The following is a 22,352-nucleotide window of genomic DNA, read 5'->3' as shown; positions in this document are numbered from 1 at the left end:
TGGGAAAAGGCCAAGCAGACATTTGGACTGCAGGCTTGTGACTGCCTTCACTATCGGGATTGTTATCAGAGTACAGACAGAGAAAGGGACAGGGAAATCCTAAAAGAAAGACCTGCACTGGTTGGGTTTTAATGAATCTAGAAAAGAACCTGCTGCTAAAAAATGGATAATTTGTAGGGCATATAAACTACTTGACAATAACTATAGGAATCCATCAGAAGAGGTTAGAAAAGACAGGAAAGGGAGATTAGATATGCAGCTCATGAAGAAAGAATGGGGGACATATATATGGCTCACAAATGTGCAACAAAGTCTGGAAGATTTTGGACTTTTGTATAGAAGTGTTTGCAGATACTTTTAAGCTCCAAGCAGACTCCAAAGATTATTTCCTCATGTAGAAGGCAAATATTGGAGGAGTGATGGGGAAGAAAGAGGTAACTGAAAACATGGTTTTGGAGTCTAATGAGATGGCAGACTTCAAACACTGCCTGCAGCGCACTCTTGTCAAGGATACTAGCAAGCAAATGAGTGTAACTAAGGGAATTATTTTTAAGCTGGGACACAGGATCTGAATTGTCTACACATAGCAAGGCCCTGTTAAGTTTAATTCTGGTGGCTGCCAAAAAAGCAGTTACTAGAAAGTGCAAATAAAAATCTAAACCAACTGCACCTGAAGTATTGAATATTTTAACACAGGTAACAGAACGTGGGATGTTTAGAAAAGGGTAGGCATAAATTACGTAGAAAAAGGAAACTGAGGGAACAACAGGCAGAAAAATGTTTTGGAGGCGGAATGAGGTTTAAGAGAAGACATGAATTGAATGATTTATATAATGTTGCTTAGAACATATGGTATATAACAATATATGAAACATATAATGTTTGTAAATGAGAAATGTCAATGTGGTTTGATTACTTTTATATAAATGTAAATTTGCCTATGCCACACATGATAATTCAATAAAGGTGTTTAAAAAATACATTTAATATCAAGCTCTACAAGAAAAATGACAAATTCCACTATGGGATAATTACTTGATGTCTGGAAGCAGGCTGACAGACAGACTAACCATGCTAGTAAGCCCATATGGCTTAAAATCTGCAGGGCAAGAAAAATGTGAAGACAGAGTCCACCAATACAACTTGTACCACCAGCATCCTTATATAGTGGATTAGGGTGTCAGACGAGGCCTGGGGCAAGGCAGAGCTCTGGAACTCAGGACAGCCAAACAGGCTATGTACAGTCAGGGCACTAAGGATAATCACAAGGCTTTCTTTAGTTATGTTAGGAACCTGGGTGGGAATTCCCAGATATGCTCAGAATTAGTCCAAAATGACAAAAAATACACCAAGCCCACACACAGTGCCAACATCCTAGCTGACAGGTTCAGTGCAAACTTCTCCCCCCTCTCCCCACCAAAAGGGCAAATATCTATCCCAATAGAGTGCTGCCCCACTGACATCTCAGATGCTCAGGTAAGAGCCGCCCTCTCCAAAGCAAAAAACACAGCATCAATGGGACCAGATGGTGTCCCGGCTGCCCTACATGAACTCCAAGAAGAGCTAAACCCAAACATAAAACTACTGTTCAATCTTAGCCTTACTACAGGATATGTACCCAAAGAGTAGCGTACAGCAACAGTGGTCCCTCTCCACAAAGGTGGTGCCTCAACGGATCCTGGAAACCATCGCCCCATAAGCCTGACTAGCTTGGTCTGCAAAGCTATGGAAAGGATCATCATGGACCTCATAAATAAAGAGATTGGGGACCTACAGACACTGGATCCTACCCAGTTTGGCTTTGTTAAGGGCAGATCCTGCCTCTTAAACCTGGTCGATTTCTTTGAAACAGTCACCAAGGCCACTGACGAGGGGAAGGTGGTCCACACAGCCTACCTGGACCTCGCAAAAGCCTTCGATACAATACCCCACTCGGGCATTATAGATAAGCTCACCAGCTTAAATATAAACCCCTATGTCACTAGATGGGTTGCAAACTGGCTCAAGGACAGAACCCACATGGTTAGAATTGCTGGAGCCATGTCAGACTCCAAACCAGTTACAAGTGGCGTCCCACAAGGCTCAGTCCTGGGACCTCTCTTGTTCGGTATATATTTCTCGGTACAGGCCAACACGGAAGGACTGTGGCTGACTAAGTTCGCAGATGACTGCAAACTGGGCGCCATAATCAACTCTCCAGCCGACACAAGCATCCTCCAAAAGGGCCTCATAGAAACAGACAACTGGTGCCAGAGCCATGGCCTCAAGCTAAACGCCAAAAGTGTATAGTCATCCCTTTGGCAAAACAAAGTGCCACAAATTACCACATAGGTGGTAATCCATTAAGTACAGAAGAAGTCATTAGGGACCTGGGGACCCAAGTTGATAGCAGTCTCTCCTTTGACAACCACGTGGCCAAAGTGGTTAGAAAAACATTTTATATAGCCCATCTAATCATGAAGGGATTCACATCTAGATCAGGGAGGTCATCGCCTCTTTACTCATCCCTCATCAGGCCCATAATTGAGTACAATACCCCTTTTGGGATGTACCTTACCAGACACCTGCAGCAACTGGAAAGACCCCAAAAGTACCTCACCAAGAGGATCAAAGGGCTCAAACAGATGCCATATGCTGCCCGGTTAAAGAAACTCCAGCTCTACTCAGTGGCATACCGCCTGCTCAGAGGCAATCTGTGCCTGACGATAAAGCCATGTCCAACCCGAATTAATGGACATGCTGCACCTCAGAAAATCCAAATCCCATCGAGCTACGCGCTCGAGAGACTTGAACCTCAGCACTGAAATAAATAGGACATGCTGGAGGGACAGATTCATAACCCAGAGGCTCCCTTCACTCTGGAATAAAATCCCAGTCCAGGTTAGGCAGAGTCCCACATTGACTCTCTTCAAGAGGAATCTTGATGAGTGGATGGGAGATTGTAGGTTTACCCCGGCTGTCACTTCTGTGTCACTGTTAGACAGAGGCACAGTATACTAACCTCAAAAAAAGGCATAGCAAAATTAATTTAAAATGGGTGGCAAAAGCCAAACACACTCTGGCTAGGCTTATAAATGCCCTAGGGCAGATAGCCTAGTATGAACCTATGAACCTCTTCTAGGATTGGTACCAGAATCAGGCAATTGTCCAGATATGGGTAAATTTGGAGGCCCTTGGCCTTGAGCTATAATTTCTGTGTCATCATGACATGGTGGCTAGACTGAGTTAAACAGTTGCATCTGTTTATTCAAGCAATAATTTACTTTCAGGGATGAACTATCATACATACAAGGAGTGACACTCAAGGATGATGAAGCCATTGTCCCTAGAAACTGCATAGCCAACTGCTGAAGAAGCTGAACATGGTACATCTTGGAATGACAACATGCATGTGACCTGACATACTCGACACGTGTCTATACAAACTAAGCAAATGGCTCATCACTTTGGTGGTGTAGCACGTGCAGGAAACAGAAACAAATTCATGAGCTATTTCCACAAGAAGTACTGCAGTAGTTGGAGTCAGGTTTTCATCTGTACCAGTGCAACAATTTTAATTTCTTACTGAGTGCGAACTGTTATTTCGTGTATTCGGTGTTGTTCAATTAAAGATACTATACAGCAATCTGTGATAACACTGAAATTAATTATCCAGACATTGAATACCTAAGCAAATAGGGCCTGATTACTATACTTTGAAATTGTGGGCTTATAGTGAAACTGACAAGCAAAGAAACCAATCTAAACAGCTAAGAACATCCCAAAAAGGTGTGATTATTTAAACCAAACTGTTATTTATCACTATCAGAACAGCGAAACACACCTTTCAAATCCAGTAGACTTTCACCAGCATGATTCTTGATGGTCACAAGGTTAAGGTCTAAGCTTCTTGCATCATTTCCTGGACTGCACTATCAGATGCAATATGCATCAGGGATGCCCAAAAAATGACAGCTATCAAAACTCATTCAGTCCTAAGAAAGATCTCCCAAACTCTGCTGTAAGAAAGCTAAACCAAAGATCCACATCCACTCGTTGAAGGCAGCATGTGATATCCAATCAGTAATTTAGAGATTTGGATTTCAGGAGAAACTAAACAAAACAGACTGGGATACAAAAATACCTGACCCATCGCCAACCGTAACTAGGTTATGTACCCCACCTCTCCAGGCAACTGGTGACCTTTTTTTCACAGATGGAAAAGCATTGTCACAGGTCAGTCTTACTCACCCCCTTGTTCTCTTCCCCATTATCACTTCCACAGTCAACCTTTCCTACCATTCATTAGCTACTATACAGGTACATCAGCTTTTAGGACCAGTCGGACTACAGCTTTTCTTGTACTTGTAAACAGTTTATATTCCCACCTTCATTTAACCCTGCCTCTCACTCTGTTCTCCTGGTTAATGTGCACATAAATTAAATCCCGCTATCATAAGAATTTCCTCTGTTCCTCCCACGCATGGCCCAACTCTTCTCAGCCCCTTTTCAGAGCTTTTCCTCATAGTCATCTGCTGCCCCTGCTAGCTCTTCTGCCTCCCTTCTGGATAAATCATTCTGCACTCTTGTTCTGGTTCTGTCCCCTTCTTTCCTGCTTTCCCTCCTTAATGTTTCTTGCTGTCTGCCTTCAACATTCTCTTTCCAGCTTTCCCCTTTCTCATTCTCCCAACTTATCTGCATGCCACTAACTCCCTGTTTCACTCTTACCTACCACTCATCACTCTGCTCTCTCAACTCTCCATTCTTTTTTATTTTTTATTTATTTAACATTTGTTTACTGGGAAAGTTCGACTTGGAATGAAGCCAGTTTTCAGTGGAGGCCCGGGGAGAAACGCTCGAGATGCATGTCTTTATAATGCTGGAGGAAACCCACACAAACGCAGGGAGGACATGCAGACTCTGCACAGAAAGCACCCCCAGCCAAGGATCGAACTGGAGAACCTCTTGCTGTGAGGCAACAACGCTACCACTGCGCCGTCCTGTTCTTTCCTTCATTCTTACTCACCCCAACCCTTTTTCATCTCCCCCTTCCCACTCCTAGTCCTGTTTTTCGTCCTCTTTCTGCTTGTCCCAACCATCTTTTTCAGTCTCCCTTTTCTTCCTCAGTCTGCAGACCCACTGCAGCTCTCTCTCTCTCCTCTCTCCACCTCTTACATCTCATCTCCTTATTCCTCTCAAGCTCTCTAAAGCCAATCCAGCCTCCCTCATTAGATGAATAATCACGTCTCCCCTGCTCCTCACATAGTTTTCCCTCCCCTTCTGTCCTGATCATTTCTTCCTTCACTTGCTCTTTTGTTCTCAGTTTTTTGTTGGTTCTAATTGACGCTCTTTTTTTTTCTTTGCCTTCCTTTTTCTTTCTTAAATCCTTTACTAAAATACAAAAATCTTACTACTGAAGCTGAGCACTACCGAACATTAGCACTTGCACTTACTTGCTGGAGCCCTGTATACAGAGCTTCAAAGCTCACAGCAGCAGGCTGTGTGGTTATTCTCCACAAGCAAAATGCCCAAAATTAACTTACCTTACCAGTGTGTAGGTAGGTAGGTATTTCCATACATTCGCCCGATGAAGAGTGTAAGCATAGCCAGTGAAGCCACCCCATGATCAGTGATCTGAAGCCTCTGTCGAGCTGAAGGGCCATCCCCAATGAAAGGATTACCTTTGTGGCTTTCTCCCTTTTCTAGCAGCCTTCAAACCCCCACCCCCCCTGCAGTGTGCCACCCCCTTAACACTAAAACCCATTAACCATCACTTAAATGCTAAATGTCCTATGTATTATGTAACGGACATCACACCAGACTGGGACCAGTTATAACAACAGTTTTGGGAAGGGAGCATAAAAATAGCCTGCCTGCATACATAAATAGCCCCTGCTTTGCGGAGCATGGGTATGCCCTGAGCTAGTGATGTCATGCACATCACCACATGCAATGCACCACATGTCTCTCTTCTCCTCAGAAGCCATAATTTTATTAGCAAACTGGCAAAATAATTATGTTATGTCCATCATGGAAAAAAAAATAAAACCCACCCAAACCCTCCTTCTCAGGTCATCTGGGTCATAGTAAGGCCTCCATCTCTCTATACTATGGAGCTGTGGAGCCGGTGTTGTAATTATGACCCTGAAGTATAACTGAGTCAACTATCACACTACCAGCAATATTGATTTTCTGTCAAATGAGACAAATTTTTCTAAAATAAGTGGTTTCAACACCCACAGCAGAGGCTAATCTGAAAAGAATGTTGAAATGCAGAAAACTGAACTACCAAACAGAAACTGGGACTTACTCAAAAAGAAACAAAACGTGAAAGAAAACTATGCACATAATGCACACAGTATCTTGTTCCAGGATATCTCCCTTCTAACCATAACTATCTGCACAAGCAACAGTAGAACGCACAACTTTAAGACAATAATCCATTTTCAAAATTAGAATACATGTAACCAAAGACATATTCTTCTCACCAACAAGTGGAACAGAAAACATCATTCTGCTGCAGATATCTTTAATACCTGTGACAGTTATGGCATTCATAAGGTGCTTACAGCCATTACCTAAAATTATGATGAAGCTGCAGGTTGGGTGTTGAGGAACTGGTCTGGTTCATGGTACCAATGATGTAGGGGCTGCAGGAAAAAAAAAAAACAACAAATGTTAAGAGTACTGGTATTAAGAACTCAACCAACTGTGCTTCAGATGAAGAGAAAAACAAGACATGTGTGATAAACACAAAGTTCTTGACTAAATAAGCATTTTATTTACTGATTTATTAATTCCTGGATGCAATAGCAGTACAATAAAACTAAGAAGTCTTCCATTTTCAAAGAACATTCCAAGATGGGAGCAGAATTATGTAAGTAGTAACTGTAAACATATAATTAACAGACTATCACCACTGTAATCCATGTAGTGGGGCAAGATACCTGTATATGTACTTGACATCGGACTTCTGGACAGATTTCAAGAGGAGTATGGACGTGCCCTAAGCAGTTGACAGGTTACGCACCCTGTCCAGGACATGAACCAGAGACTTTGCTATACTCCTCAATCTTGGGGTCCTTTTGTTTTGGAGATGAATGGTCACCAACAAATGAGCTTGGACATCCACACTACTTACTGGTAAGATGGCAAAATGGGCCACCACCAGTAAACCCAAAGGAACTTGTATGAAAACAGGACACACTCAGAATCTAAGGTAAAAAACAAAGTACAAATAGCCATCCTCAGACCTGATGTACTATAACAACACCCATCTCCTAAGCTGATCCGCACATGAAGGGAAGTTTTGAAGGTTGTAAGGTCACCCAGGCACAAAGACTTATACCATTAAATCTCAATAACATGCAGAAAAAATACAAGAGGGCCGGCCTTCATACGACAAAGAAAGAAGCAGGCTGGAAACTCCTATTGCAACAATGAACCTGTTTTTCACACATGTTCTGTTTCTGAGACTCCCTCAAAAACTGACTGCCCTATGCTCAATTTAAGGTTCAGTGCAGCAATATGTTTAATAGAATGACTGGAGGCAATGGAGGAAAAAGGGAGACTCTGCATCAAGATCTGGGAAGAAGGCTGCAGCATACCTTTCAGAAAGTACAGTTTTGTACCTACCATAAATGTAGATGTTCGAGTGGTCACCCTGCTGCAGTCATCACACTTGGGTTATCCTGCCGTCAGGCGGTCCCGCAGTCGGCCCGAGTTCCAAAGTCTTGGTCCAGCGTCAGTTGCTGTCGCTTCTTCCCTGACGTCAGTGCGCCAGGGGTATACAAGAGGCATCCAACGCCATTTTCTTCAGTATTTCTTGCCCCAGATGTCAGGTGCCCCCAATAGGTAGGCAATATATATATATATATATATATATATATATATATATATATATATATAGCTATAAAAAAATAAAACAATACCTTCAGGCACAAGCAAATACACCACAGAGGTTGTATAGGATAGAGTGGTATAGACAAGTTCAGCTAGTTCAGACGGGATGGAGGGAGGGTAACCTGGACTGCAGCAGGGTGAACACTCGAACATCTACATTTATGGTAGGTACAAAACTGTACTATGTTCATCGTGTTACCCTGCTGCAGTCATCACACTTGGGTTGAATCTCAAAACTAAGGATGGGTGGTGGAGTTAAACAGGGTTAGAAAAAGCTAGTAGGCCCTGCAGAACTGCAGTGGCAAAACCAGCTCTAGTCTTCGAATATAGAGGTAAGTGATAGTGTTTGGTGAAGGTGTGCACTGAACTCCAAGTTGCAGCTACCAGAATATCCTTGGTTGGCACTCCCCTGAGAAAGGCTGCTGATGTAGCTGTAGCTCTGGTGGAGTGGGATCTATTGTTAGCAGGTACCGGTTTCCCATGATGCGTGTAGCAGAAACATATGCAATGCCCTATCCATTTAGAAATGGTCTGTTTTGAGATAGCTTTTCCTTGTGATCCTGCAGCATAGGCTACAAAGAGTTGGTCAGATTTTCTGAAAGCCTTAGTTTTATCCAAGTAGTAACATAATTGTCTGTGAATGTCCAAAGAGTGCAAGAGTCTTTCTCCTTTGTTCTGAGGATTTGGGAAGAAGGTGGGCAAATGAATGGTTTGGTTTAAGGCCACACTGGATACCACCTTTGGCATAAAGGAAGGGTTAGTTCGTAGAGAGACTCTGTCTTGATGAAAAATGAGGAAAGGCTCCACTGCCATTAATGCCTGTAGCTCTGAGACTCTTCTAGCTGAGGTTATTGCTAGTAGCAGGGCAGTTTTCCGTGAAAGAAATTTTAAATCAGTTGAAAAAGCTGGTTCAAAGGGCGGCAGTGTAAGCTTTTCTAGAACAAAGTTGAGATTCCAAGTAGGTGTTGGTGTTCTCCTGGGCGGTCTTATGTTCTTAGCCCCTCTGAGGTACTGTCTTAGGAGTGGATGTGAGAATAAAGGAGGATCCGTGTTGTAATGAGCTGAAATTGCTGAGGCGTGGATCTTAATAGATGAAAAGGAAAGTCCTTAGTGCAACATCTCAGTTAAATATTGTAGAATCTGAGGAATGTTTGGATCCAGGGGATTTTGGCCTTTAGCCTGGTTCCAGGCGCAAAATCTTTTCAGTTTGTCTGAATAGGTTTTCCTGGTGCTGGGTCTCCTGGCCTCCAGAATGACATCCATAACAGCTTTGGATAGAGGTGTTGGCTGGTTGTTTAGGTAATTTGCCATGCAGCCAGGTTTAAAGTTTTGAGCTGGCTGTGTAGAATCTGATTGTCTCGCTGGGTGAGCAGGTGAGGGATATGTGGTAAAATGCATGGTGGGCCATGTTCCTTAGAACTGGATACCAATGCTGTTGTGGCCAGTCTGGTGCAATGAGTATCATTGGTGGCCTCTCTAATCTGACTTTCAGCAGTACCTTTGCTAGAAGAGGCAGTGGAGGAAAGGCATACACTGTTAATGTTTTCCAACTGAATGAGAGGGCGCCCACTTTCCAAGCTTGTGGATGGAATGTCCTTGTGCAAAATTTTTGAAGTTGTTAGTTTTGGGGGCTGGCAAACAGATCTATGTCTGGGCGTCCCCATTTTTAAGCTATCATTGCAAATACTTGTGGATCTAGTTTCCACTTGTGTGGATCCATGAACCTGGTAAGACAGTGCTGTGTTCCACAAGGTCATTGCTTGCCTGCATAGAGGGTAGGAATGTGCGCCCCCTTGCTTGTTTATGTACCACATTACTGTGGTATTGTCCGTCTTTATTATTAGTTGTCCTGGGTGTAAGAGGTCCTTGAAAGCACCGCTAACATTTCTTTTTGATTGATATGCAGATGCCTTTGATCTGTAGTCCATTTGCCCTGAATGCACTGTCCTGCCATGTGTGCTTCCCAGGCACAGTTCGATGCATCTGTTGTCATAGTTTGCCTGGCTGTGGGTAAGGTGAAAAGCTGACCCCAGTTGAGGTGACATGCCTGTGCCCACCATAGAAACTCCTGCTGAAGGCAGGGAATGAGTGGTATCATTGTTTCCAAGCTGTGGCTGTGCCGAGTCCATACGCTTTTCAGGTACCATTGTAATTTCCTCAATGCAGTTTTGCAAATGGTACTAGTAGTATGCAAGATGCCATGAATCCCAAGGCCTGCAGAATTTTTCTTGCAGGGAGCTGGGTCTTTGTTGCCATTATTTTGAAATATTGAGTCAGCTGTTGTTGCTTGTCTGGCGTGAGATAAGCCATCTGGGCCGTTGTATTCAAGCTGGCACCCAGGAATATTATGTTTTGTGAGGGCACTAGTTTTGATTTCTTTTCGTTTACTGTGTACCCTAGGCAACTTAGAAGGTGTTTGACATGCCAGATGCTTTAAAAGAATGTCCTTGCTTTCTGCTTGAATAAGACAGTCGTCCAGGTATGGGTATATTTGAATTCCTCTTTGTCTGCAGTATGCAATTACTGGTGCCAGGCATTTTGTGAAGACCCTGGGCGCAGTAGATAAGCCAAAGGGTAGTGCAGGAATTGATAATGCATTGAACCTGCAATGAAGCAGAGGTATCTTCTGCAATTTTGTCTGATAGGGACATGCAGGTATGCCTCCTTGAGGTCCAAAGTGACTAGCCAAACATTCTTGCCCAGCATGGGAAGAAGCTGCTGTAGTGTTAGCATCTTGAATTTTGGTACTTGCAGATAGGTGTTCAGAATTGAAAGATCCAGAATGGGTCTTCATGCTTTGTCTTTTCTTGGGACTAGAAAGAGTCTCAAGTAAAATCCTTGTCCTTGCTCCTGTGTAGGTACCTGCTGAATGGCTCTCATGTCCATGAGAGCTGTAATTTGTTTTTGTGCCTCTGCCCATTGATTTGGTGGTAGGTTTGGCACTCCTTTTATCCTTGGCAAGGTATGAATGTGGAATCTGTATCCCTGTGAGACAATGTTTAGGACCCATTTGTCTTTTGTGATGATGTGCCAGTTGTCTGCAAAAAATGCTAATTTTCCTCCCAAGGGAGCTGCCAGGAGAGATTTGCTTGGTAGTATGAGGATTGAGTCATTGTGTTTGTCTTCTGCTAGCTCGGGGCCTGTCTTCTTCCTCCTTTCTGGGTAGCAGTACCCCATTGGCGAGGTTTGTAAGGGTCTTGTGACTGGCCTCTGCCCCTTGGGCGTCTATATTTGCCCCTCTGTGATCTGTCAGAAGCTGGAAAGGACCAGTTTTTTGTTGGCCAATTTCTGCTGAAACGAGGAGGTTGTACCTGTAAAAAAATCCTTGACCGTCTGCATAGACTTTGCCTTATCCTCCATTTTCTTTAAAACCTCTTCTGCTTTGACACCAAATAATACATCCTGCTGTAAAGGTGCATCCAATAATTTTGCTTTAACATAATCAGGTAGGGTTTGTTCTTTTAACCAAGGACGTCTAGGTATGACAGACCCAGTAACAGCTGCTCTACAGGGAGCTTCCAATAAATCAAATCCACATTGTAAAGTATGTTTGCCCACCTGTATGTGTGCTCATTTTTTGTTTTAATTGAGACATTAGGAATTGCTGATATTTCAGCATGTGAAACTGACAATTTAATGCTATCATAGCCAGAGTTGCTGAGGTGTGTATTTTCTTTCCCCATCTATCTAGGGCTCTGGAATCCCTTTCAGAGGTTACAGGATTTTTAGCCATAGAAGCTTTAGCCCCCTTGGGACCCTGGGAAATTGTTTCTGGGTCAGCCACAGGGCTTTTATAAAGGAATTTGTGTGAATCAGGTACTCTGTAGTATCTGTCTGGTTTGGCTGGAGCAGGAGGTAGAGAGTCTGGATTTAGACTACACTCCAAGTAAACATCATCCACAATATCTAAAACTGGAGGGATAGCAAGTGGTCTGTGCTGGGGTAGTAAAAGGAACTCTCAGAGCCTTTTCTTAGAATCAGAGTAGTCCTGGCCTTCCCAGTGGAAATGTTCCCTCATGGTATGTAAAGTTTCCCCAAAGGAGTAGTCTTCAGGGGGAGATGCTGAGGGAATAGAGTCTTCAGCATCAGAGTTCTCATAAGGGGGAATAGTGTAATCCTGTTCCTCAAAAGAATCTGAGGAAACAGAAAACTGGTCAGAGGAAGCATAATCCTCCTCTTGTCTTGGTCTTTTATCTGGAGGGGGATGGGAACCCCTGATTAAGGTAATCAAATCTTCAGCCATCTTAAACATCTGTTTCTTAGGCATGGGGCCTTGAACTGCAGACTGATGTACAGTCTTTTTTGGTTTTAAAGGAGTTTTAAGCTTTGCATAAGATTTAATGGTGAGTGTAGTCGGTCTGAAGACACCTTTTGCAACTGAAGGTGTTTCCACTGCACCGGGGTCTCGTTCTGCTCCGGTGTCGGAAGGGCCTAATAAGGATGGCTGCATCGGCCTAGTACACTCCGCTTGAGAATTCCGCAGCTGTCTGGGGTTCCAATTCTGCAGTCGTCAGGGGCTACGTAGGTGCCTCACTGAAAACCGGAGAACCGGCGACAGGCCCAGCAGAGGCCTCGGAGTCTGGCTTGTTCCTAGGCTGCCTGTCCTTATCCTTGCGGTTTTTATGCATGCCGGTCGTCGGCTGCTCCGACGGCATGATATAATTAAATTTCCTACCAAAGTAATGTTGAGCGAAGTCAAAACGGCATTTGATAGTTCGTTTATTAAACCTAGCACAAAACCAACAACCTGTGACGTTGTGGTCTGGGCCTAGGCAAGGAATACAATAAGAATGGAAGTTCTTATGAGGTATTTGCTTCCCACAAGAAATGCAATTGTTAACTTTTTCTGACATTGGACTGAGTGGTGGCTGAAACTGCAGAAAGTCCTTGACAATCTGCTTACATTTAGTCTTCTTGCAATATATTTCTCACTGGGGAGCAATATCCCCCCACACCCCTTTTACAAAACTTATGTAAACAACTCCAAGATTGCACTTACTCTGGGACACTATACTACACCAACACCAGTATGTTACACAGAAAGAGACACGCACACCCCCAAGTGCATTTATTAATGTTCAATAATGCCTATACACTCAGTGAGTGAGCCCATTCAATGAAGGTGCTCCATCAAAAGGTGAGTTTGAACCGAGGTACCCCCGACAGTAGTACAATGGAAATTATGGAGGCAACCAGGAAAAAAGATGAACAAGTGCGGCACCCCCATTTGACCAGGAATAACGCTGAACAGCTGTTTCCACATACACAAACACACTCCCAAATTCTTTAAGTCAGAAGGCCTGTAGCAGACCGTCCACAGGATCAGAGTAGGATCCAAGTACCCAAGAGGTGAGGCAAAGCAAGCACATTGGAAGATGTTTCAGAATGCATTACCTGAATGAACACAGAAGGAAAGATGTTTCTATTATAACTAAATGTAGCTGCACAGCTCATGCCCTTAGTTTGTTTTAGCATCTTCAACTAAAACATGCTAAAACTCACTTCCAGAGCAGAGTCTGTGCATGTAGCTTTAGTAACAATTCTTTTACTCTGTCCTTTTGAAAGAAAATGGCTTCATTTCAGTTACTGACGAGTCTTTACCAGTGTGTTCATGAAAAAAAATGTTCACTTGAAAACTGGTTTGTAAATTAAAATGAGATAACATTATGTAAGTGGTTGCTATCTATAGGTAAGCAAATGTGTTTTGAGAGGCAAGACATTTCTGACACATAATAACTTTTTACCATTTGTGATGCTTGCAGTTAAGCAATCCACTGAAAATGTCTCCCAAAGAATTAATATGGTGCAAGTTGTCAAGTACGATAACAACAGGCATGTCCGCAGCGTTGCACTCACTGCTGCATCGGTCCGCTATGCTGGAAAGGTACTGTCGCAACTCCTACAGTGAAAAGAGAATAAAAGGCAGAAAGCAGACAATTACAACGGTGTAGCAATAATACTATGTTTAGCAAACCAGTAACCTTTTAAGATGCCATCTGCATGAGAACCCATCTAACACAGCACTTTTTGTAAAAGGACAACAGACAACTACAAATTTTGTAGCAAGTACTGCTTAATGTTTACAACCCATTCTAGAGTTTCTACATGGACATACTACTGGAAATTACACACTGTTGTCCAAAGGACTGAAAAGTTAAACTACAAGGACATTTCTGTTGTGACAAGCCCTTCCACTTAACACACCCTAAGACACTCCAGATAAGAATAAAAACCAATATACTATTTAACCTTTTGCATCAGTCAAACACTACATCATTTCCTGTTATGCACTGCATCACATGAGCCCTTAATTTGAAACTTCACTGTAGCAGGAGTCAAGGAGTACGTTTGTGCTTTTTATTAGAATGACTAAGTATTAACCTTAAATACTCACACAACTACATTATTTTCAGACCACAGCCCTCTAAGTCGCATGCATGATACTCAACATATTCTTGAAAAAAGGCCTCATCCAATCTTGTATCCTTTTCAACCCTTCATAAACAGTACAACTTTTCTTCAGAGAAAATACAGCTGTGCAAGATCTTACCATAATATTAGATGTCCTTTTCTTCACTGTTGCAGTATTCCTTACAATAGGGATCCCCTGGCAAGGGCGGCCCAACATCCGGCCAGTATATCAAAGCCTTTAGGTTGTTTTAAAGTACACCTTACATCACACATATGCTCACAGAATACACTGTAGGGCATAAAGGTGACGTCTGGACATACCATCCTCAGAACTGACAGACCCACTTGGAACTCTAGTCCAAGACAAAAAGAGGTAACCAGTCCAATCAGAAGAGAATAGAAAAAGGGGTAGGAGGGAGGGACTGAACACTGCAACAGTGAAGAGAAGGAATTTCTACCATTATGGAAAGATCTTACAAAACTGTACTATGTCCTTCCATTTCACTGTTGCAGTATTCCAGCAGTGATCTTCAGCAACCCGTGCAGAATGGCCCTAACAAAATCAGCTCTAGCTCTGGATATCACATCCAACTTACAGTGCTTGGTAAATGTATGCACAGAAGTTCAGGTAACTGCTTCAAGAAAAGAGTTAGTATCCAACCCCTTGAAAAAAGCACCAAAAGAAGCCACAGCTCTAGTAGAATGAGCCTTAACAGAAGAAAGGCTCTCGGCACGGAAGGCATAAACAAAAAGAAATGGCTTTAAAAATGGAAGAAGAAATAGTTTGCTTGGAAACAGTCAAACCTAAGGACCTAGGATGAAAGAAACAAAGAGCTGATCAGATTTACAAAAAGTCTTATCCAAATAAAACCTGAGTTGTCTATGCACATCCAATGTGTGCAGCACCTTCTCACTAGCAGACTGTGGAGAATGGAAGAAAGTGGGCAAATGAACAGAGTGATTAAGGACAACTCATTTACTACCTTGGGCATAAAAGAAGGATTAGTATTCAAGGACACCCTGTCATTATGAAACACCAAAAAAGGAAGACAAGGAATACGGCTTGAAGCTCAGACAGCATTCTGGTGCAAGTAAGAGCTAACAAAAGTACAGTCTTCCAAGAACAATACTGTAAGGAAGCTGAAACAACAGGCTCAAAAGGAGCCTGAGTCAATTTCTGTTAAACAAAATTAAGATCCCAGAGAGAATGGACAGTTTCCTAGGAAGTCTAATATGAACGACGCCGTTAAGAAACTGTTTAGCCTCAAATCTAGAAGCAGAAGAAGGTGATAAAAGTCAGACAGGCAAAGACAGCCGATAAATGAGCCTTAACAAAAGAATACGCCAATCCAGCATTGAACAGTTCATACAGATAAGACAGAACCAAAGGAACATACGCAGAACGTGGATCCAGGTTACAGGAAAGACACCAAAAAGAACATCTCTTCCATTTGGATAAGTAGGATTTCCTAGTAGTGGGTTTCTTGGCCTCCTGCAGGACCTGAAGTATGTCCTCAGAAAAAAATGTGTCTGCATGGAATCAAACTCCCATCACCCACAGTGTCAGCTGAAGTGTGGAGAGGTGAGGATGGATGGGATAGCCCTTGTCTTATGTGAGTAGGTCCACCCTGTGAGGTAATTTGTGATGATTATCCTTGGCTAAATGCAGAAGACGGAACCAATGTTGTCTGGGCCACAGGTTTTGGGAGCATCTTGTACTTTGAACTTTTGGAATGAGGGGAAGTGGAGGAAAGGTAAAACAGAAACATTCCCTTCCAAGAAAAGGAGAAGATGCCCACCTTCTGGACTAGAGGACCTGGGACTCTGGCACAAAAGAGGGGAAGCAAATTGAGGAGTACCTCACTAGTGGCAATGTCCAAAACACATCCCTGTGAACCATCCTCTCATGGGATTGTGTTATGAACCTGCTCAGGCAGTCTGCCACAGTATTCTGACCTGAGGGAACAAACTGCCTGAAGGGTCACATGATAATGGACAACTAGACCCCACACTAAAAGAGCCAGCCAGCAAAGGAGGTAAGTTCTTGTCCGCCCTTGCTTGTTGACAAACAATATCACCGTGATATTGTCTGTAAACACCTTGAGAGGCCCTGGGGAGAATAGAGGGATAAATGCTTGAACAGCCATCAGGAGAGCTCTCATCTTGAAATTGATGTAGTGTTTCCTTTGTTGAGACGACCATGGACCCTGCACCTTTAGACAGCTGAAGGATGTTCCCCATCCCACGTTTGAATAGTCTGTGAACAGATCCTGAGAGGGAAGAGGGGGTTGAAAATGGAGCCCTGATTACAGAGTCAACTGCTGAATCCACCACTGAAATTCCAGCTTGAGGCACGGAAGAAAAGGAACTAAGAAGTCCAGGGGATGAGAATGCCGAAGCTAAACCGACTTTAGAAAGCACAGACGTTTTCTCATATGGGGTTTGGCAAAAGGAAGCACAGGAATGGTGCAGGCCATAAAACCTGCTCTCAGAAACTGCCTTACTGTGATTAAGGCCATAAAACCTAGAGCTCTCAGAAACTGCCTTACTGTCATTAAGGCCATAAAACCTAGAGCTCTCAGAAACTGCCTTACTGTGATTAAGGCCATAAAACCTAGAGCTCTCAGAAACTGCCTTACTGTGATTAAGGCCATAAAACCTAGAGCTCTCAGAAACTGCCTTACTGTGATTAAGGCCATAAAACCTAGAGCTCTCAGAAACTGCCTTACTGTCATTAAGGCCATAAAACCTAGAGCTCTCAGAAACTGCCTTACTGTCATTAAGGCCATAAAACCTAGAGCTCTCAGAAACTGCCATACTGTCATTAAGGCCATAAAACCTAGAGCTCTCAGAAACTGCCTTACTGTGATTAAGGCCATAAAACCTAGAGCTCTCAAACTGCCTTACTGTGATTAAGGCCATAAAACCTAGAGCTCTCAGAAACTGCCTTACTGTGATTAAGGTCATAAAACCTAGAGCTCTCAGAAACTGCCTTAGTGTGATTAAGGCCATAAAACCTAGAGCTCTCAGAAACTGCCTTACTGTGATTAAGGCCAGAGGACGCAGGGACTGATAGAAGGAAATGACAATCAAGTCATTGGGAGGAGGCAGGGATGTCAGCAGTGGAATATTCTGGATCCTGTGCCCCAGAAAGACATTATTCTGTCAAGGAGTCGCAAAGGACTTTTGGAAATGTATACTGAACCCCAGGCTTTGCAGAAGGGAAATGGCAAAGTGAAGATGCTGCAGAAGAATCTATGGAGAGGAGGCCTGAAGCCGGAGGTGGCCTAAGTAGGGAAGGATTTGTATCCCCCTTAGGCTGCACAAGGTCACAGGAGCAAGGCATTTGGTGAATACCATTGGGGTACTAGAAGGGCAAAAGGGAAAAGCAGAGAACTGAAAATGCCAGGAAACAACAGAGAAACATAAAACCTCCTGAAAAGGGGATGAATAGGAATGTGAAGATAAGCGGCCATGAGGTCCAGAGAAAAGTCTGAGGAAGCAGCAGAGGAAACAAAGTCTGATGGAGTAACATCCAAATGGGAAGGACCTTCAGAAAGGACTTTAAATGAGAGAGGTCTAGAATGGGTCTTCAAGTGCCCTTTTTCCTGGGAACCAAAACATTCTGGAGTAAAACCCCTTCCCCCTCTGAGAAACTGGAATTTCCTGAATAGTTCCCAGAGTCAAGAGACCCTGAAGCACCCTTGGAAAGAAAGCCAACTGTTCTTGAGGGGGCTGACGAATACCCTTGAAAGGGGGAAGAGATTTCCAGACCATGGGGAAAGAAAGAAAGAGGAATGTGGCTGGGAAGAAAAAGATACTCAGACAGCACTAGGTTTGTCAGGAAAAGGAGCTTTCTGTGTCATAAGAGTCTGGGTAGCTTTAGCAGGAGGAGCACTTTTAGCCCCCCCCTTACCCTTAGTAGCAGGATGAGACTGCCTATACACACAACAGCTGGCTTATTATTATAATTTCTTTGAAATGTAGTCACAGGAGAAACAAAAACATGTTTGAGTTCCTGCAAAGCCTTGCCCTTATCCTGAAGGGACTTCAATCATCATCAGCTGCACCAAATAAGCGTTTGTTATCCACTGGAGCATCCATCAACTTAGACTAAATACCATCAGGCAAAGGTTGAAGCCGTAGCCAGGAATCATCAGCTGCACCAAATAAGTATTTGTTATCCACTGGAGCATCCGTCAACTTACTAAATACCATTAGGCAAAGGTTGAAGCCGTAGCCAGGAATCATCAGCTGCACCAAATAAGCGTTTGTTATCCACTGGAGCATCCATCAACTTACTGAATACCATCAGGCAAAGGTTGAAGCTGTAGCCAGGAATCATCAGCTGCACCAAATAAGCGTTTGTTACCCACTGGAGCATCCATCAACTTAGACTGAATACCATCAGGCAAAGGTTGAAGCCGTAGCCAGGAATCATCAGCTGCACCAAATAAGCATTTGTTATCCACTGGAGCATCCATCAACTTACTGAATACCATCAGGCAAAGGTTGAAGCCGTAGCCAAGAATATCTCCTCATCAAAGACCCAAAGACAGCAGCCCTAGAAGAAGCATCTGTTGAATCATAACTGCACTTCATAGAAAGGCGAGCCACCTGGGACGATGGCCCTACGAAAGAGAGAGAGAAGAAATCTTACCCTCAGAATCAGGAAGGTCAGAAATGACCTGACAGGCCCGAAACAGAACAGCCAAACATATCTGGACATATCAGTCTGGTAATTAACAGCCCTAAAAGCCAAGGTAGCAGAGGTAAAACCGTCTTACTCAGTCTTTCCATAGCCCTGCTGTCTTATCAGAAGGAAGAAGCTTTGTAGAAGGCAGTAAACTGAGATGACTTTTCAAAGGAATTTGCAATCCTCAGGCACCCTATAAAATCTATCAGGTTTTTGGGGGGCATGGGGGTGGGAATCCAGAGCCTGAGATGCACTAGAAAAGGCATCCAACAAGGCATCCAAAACAGGAGGGACAGCAGAAGGTTTGGGAGATTCCATTTGCAGAAGCTCATAATACCTCTTCTGCACCTCAGAAACCTGAACACAATCTCATTTAAAAAATTCCATCATCCTAGAAATTGTCCCCCCACAAAGGAAATCTCCTCAAAGGGAGTGTCAGGACTAGAGGACTCCTCCTCCTCAGAACCACAGTCTAAAGGAGCAGGAATCTGGGATGAATAAGCAAGAGATTCCTCATCTAAGTTCCTCTCTTCCACAGAGAAATCCTGTTCCCTAGACATTTTAAAACGAATTGAGGACCAAGGTGGAGCAGGAACAGAAACTTATTCAGGAGGTTTCACAGCCAAAAGGACATTAAAAACCCGGAGGGAAATTCTGCCATTCACTATAATGGTCCTTAGGAGCTGGTGAAACATGCTTTATTGTTTGTTTCTTTTTCAAAGGGACATCTGCCCTGTACATCGTAGGGGGCTCAGATGCCAGGCAACATTCCACAATTGTAGTCAGAACTTTCTCGCTAACCAAAATCTGTGAACACCCCTAGGCTCTTTGGTAATAACCAGCCTTGGTTCCCTTGAACATCTAAAGCGGATGTCTTAAGGCCTTCAGGGATGTGCATGAGGTTGGATAGATGCCAGTCTCTAAAGGGGTCATAGCAGAGGAATTCAATGGAGGAGCCAGGCGATCCTCTGGGCTTTCACTAGCATCAGCAGCCATCCAGAAGAGATGGTACAGCAAAAGAATAGGACTGAGATTTCTTGGCCTTCTTCATGGACAGCTGACCCTTAGATCAGAAATTCTCTCCATAGTGTCTTTCGCTAAAAACTTAAGGTGCTGGTTCTCTAAACACAAATCCAAAGAGGAAAGCAGACTACTGAGAGACTTTGGGTTGAAAACTAACAAATGGAACAGCGTGTATGGTCATAGGAAGCACAGAGACAAAATAAGCACCGTTTGCTGATGGTCTTTATGGGGAATCTTTCTCCCACACTGGCATTTACCTTTTCTGGATGACATAAAACTCCACAAGTAGCAAATAAAAGGAAAAAAAAGATAAGAACAAAAAACCCCAATGGGGCACTTATTGAAAACAGTTTGGAGTACCACCAACGAAGCAAGTGTTCAGACCGATGATGGCAAGACAACATTTTAACTGGTGGCAAAGAAGTTCAAAGGATGGTATGTCTGGACGTCACCTTTATGCCCTACGCTATATGCTGGGAGCATATGCTAGAAGTCTAAAGTTCAAGACGTACTCGCTCGAAGCACTCCTCAAAATGGAGAAATTCGACATTTGTGCTGTAATAGAGACCTGGTTTAAACAGCAGAAAGCACCCCTGCGCTATCAGGCTATAACTCATTCCACACCTTTCGGCCCCAGAAAATAGACTGAAGCTCCAAAGTCAGTGGCGTCTCCATATTCATAAAGGATATGCACACCTCCAGACTAGTAGCCCCAGCATAACGCATCGGAGATATTTCAGGTGCAACTAACCATGGGTAAGATGGTGATTCAGGTCATAGCCTGCTATAGGTCCCCAACCATGTCCCAAGACTCTGATTCCACGTTCCTGAGCACCCTGGAAACTATTAGGATCCAACCCAACACTCTCATACTGGGTGACTTCAACTACCCCTCCATCAACTGGGAAAACTCCTCATGCACCAATACACTTGGCCCAACGGTTCCTGGAATTCATTAAGTCCAGTGAGCTGGACCAGCTCATTCTTACCCCCCCCCCCCCACTAGAGGAAGCAACATCCTTGACCTAGTTATTACTACTATGGGAAACCATTGCTCAACACCAATAGTCAATTCCTCCCTGGTTAGATCGGACCACAAACGAATTACCATGGAAATCCACATCTCGCCCACACCACCAGCAAAGGTAACCACCACGAAAAACTTCCCCAAAGCTGACTTTAGGCTCCTAAAAACAGAGGTGGCTAACTTCACGGCACCCATGCAAATGGAAAACCGGTGCATGACTGCCAAATCATACACCAATGCACTGTATGAACATGTACATAAATGCATGGAACTAGCCATACCCATCAGAACCAAGACGCGCTTCCACCAAAAAAAGGAAGCCAATCTGGTGGTCCCCTGCCATCAACAAACTACAACAGAAGGAAGAAAGTGTTGCAGAAAAAGGTGAAGTCCCAAGACTGGAAAAACTCCACTATTAGCCTCAACAAAAAGTTGAGATCTCTCATCAAACCCTCTAAAGCTAGCTATGAAGGCAGAATTGCAACAGACACTAAAAAAACACCACAAAGCCTTCTACAGTTATATCAAGAATCTCCATGGCAACACCCAGATTTGCTCTGAGTTACTGCACAATGGTACCTCCCATACTGAGCCAACAGATATTGCCAACATACTGGCCGACAGACTCTGTGCCAAATTTACCACCACCTCCCCAAGGACCAATCACAATACCGGAAGAATGCCAGGGACGCAGCATTACTGCAGCACAGGTTAAAGCTGCATTCTCCAATGCCAAGAATACAGCTTCCATGGGACCTAATAATATCCCTGGCTGTGTTCTACATGAACTACAAAGTGAAATGGCACCACACCTGTGTGCCTTGTTCAATCACAGCATCACCTCAGGCTTTGTCCCTACAGAATGGTGCACTGCTACAGTCATCCTCTCCATAAAGGGGGAGTGAATACAGACCCTGGGAATTATTGCCCCATTAGCCTGATGAGTCTGATATGTAAGGCTATGGAGTGCATCATCATGGAGCTAATTAACAAGGATATAGGGAATCTCCAAACTCTGGATTCCACGCAGCTTGGTTTTGTGAAGGGTAGATCATGCCTGCTCAACCTGGTTGACTTGAGTCAGACACTAGAGCTGTGGGGATGAGGGCAAGGCAGTTCATACAGTCTACTTCGATCTGGCCAAGGCCTTTAATACCGTCCCCCACTCAGGAATTATTGATAGACTCATCAAACTAGGCATCAATCCCTATATCACTAGGTGGGTTGCAAACTGGCACACAGATAGAACCCACAGTGTAAAGTAGACTCCAAGTAAGACTGCTGACCACTTATGAGTGGAGTCCCACAGGGATT

General features: G+C 43.6%; 1 protein-coding gene across 1 annotated transcript in view; it reads right to left on the bottom strand.

The window, feature by feature from the left end:
• Positions 1-22,352, bottom strand: part of LOC122810494 (neuron navigator 2-like) — a 2,968,645-nt gene that overhangs the window by 149,567 nt on the left and 2,796,726 nt on the right. The window contains exons 37-38 of the mRNA XM_044082075.1: positions 13,626-13,780; positions 6,558-6,629 (exon numbers count right to left, since the gene is read on the bottom strand). Of these exons, the coding sequence (XP_043938010.1) occupies positions 6,558-6,629; positions 13,626-13,780 (227 nt within the window). The remainder of the gene's footprint in view (positions 1-6,557; positions 6,630-13,625; positions 13,781-22,352) is intronic.

The sequence above is a fragment of the Protopterus annectens genome, chromosome 9.part0 (genome assembly GCF_019279795.1).
Source record: "Protopterus annectens isolate FY-2018-M chromosome 9.part0, PAN1.0, whole genome shotgun sequence".
NCBI lineage: Eukaryota > Metazoa > Chordata > Ceratodontiformes > Protopteridae > Protopterus > Protopterus annectens.
Note: the sequence above shows the minus strand (reverse complement) of the source record. Positions and strands in the feature narration are given on the sequence as shown.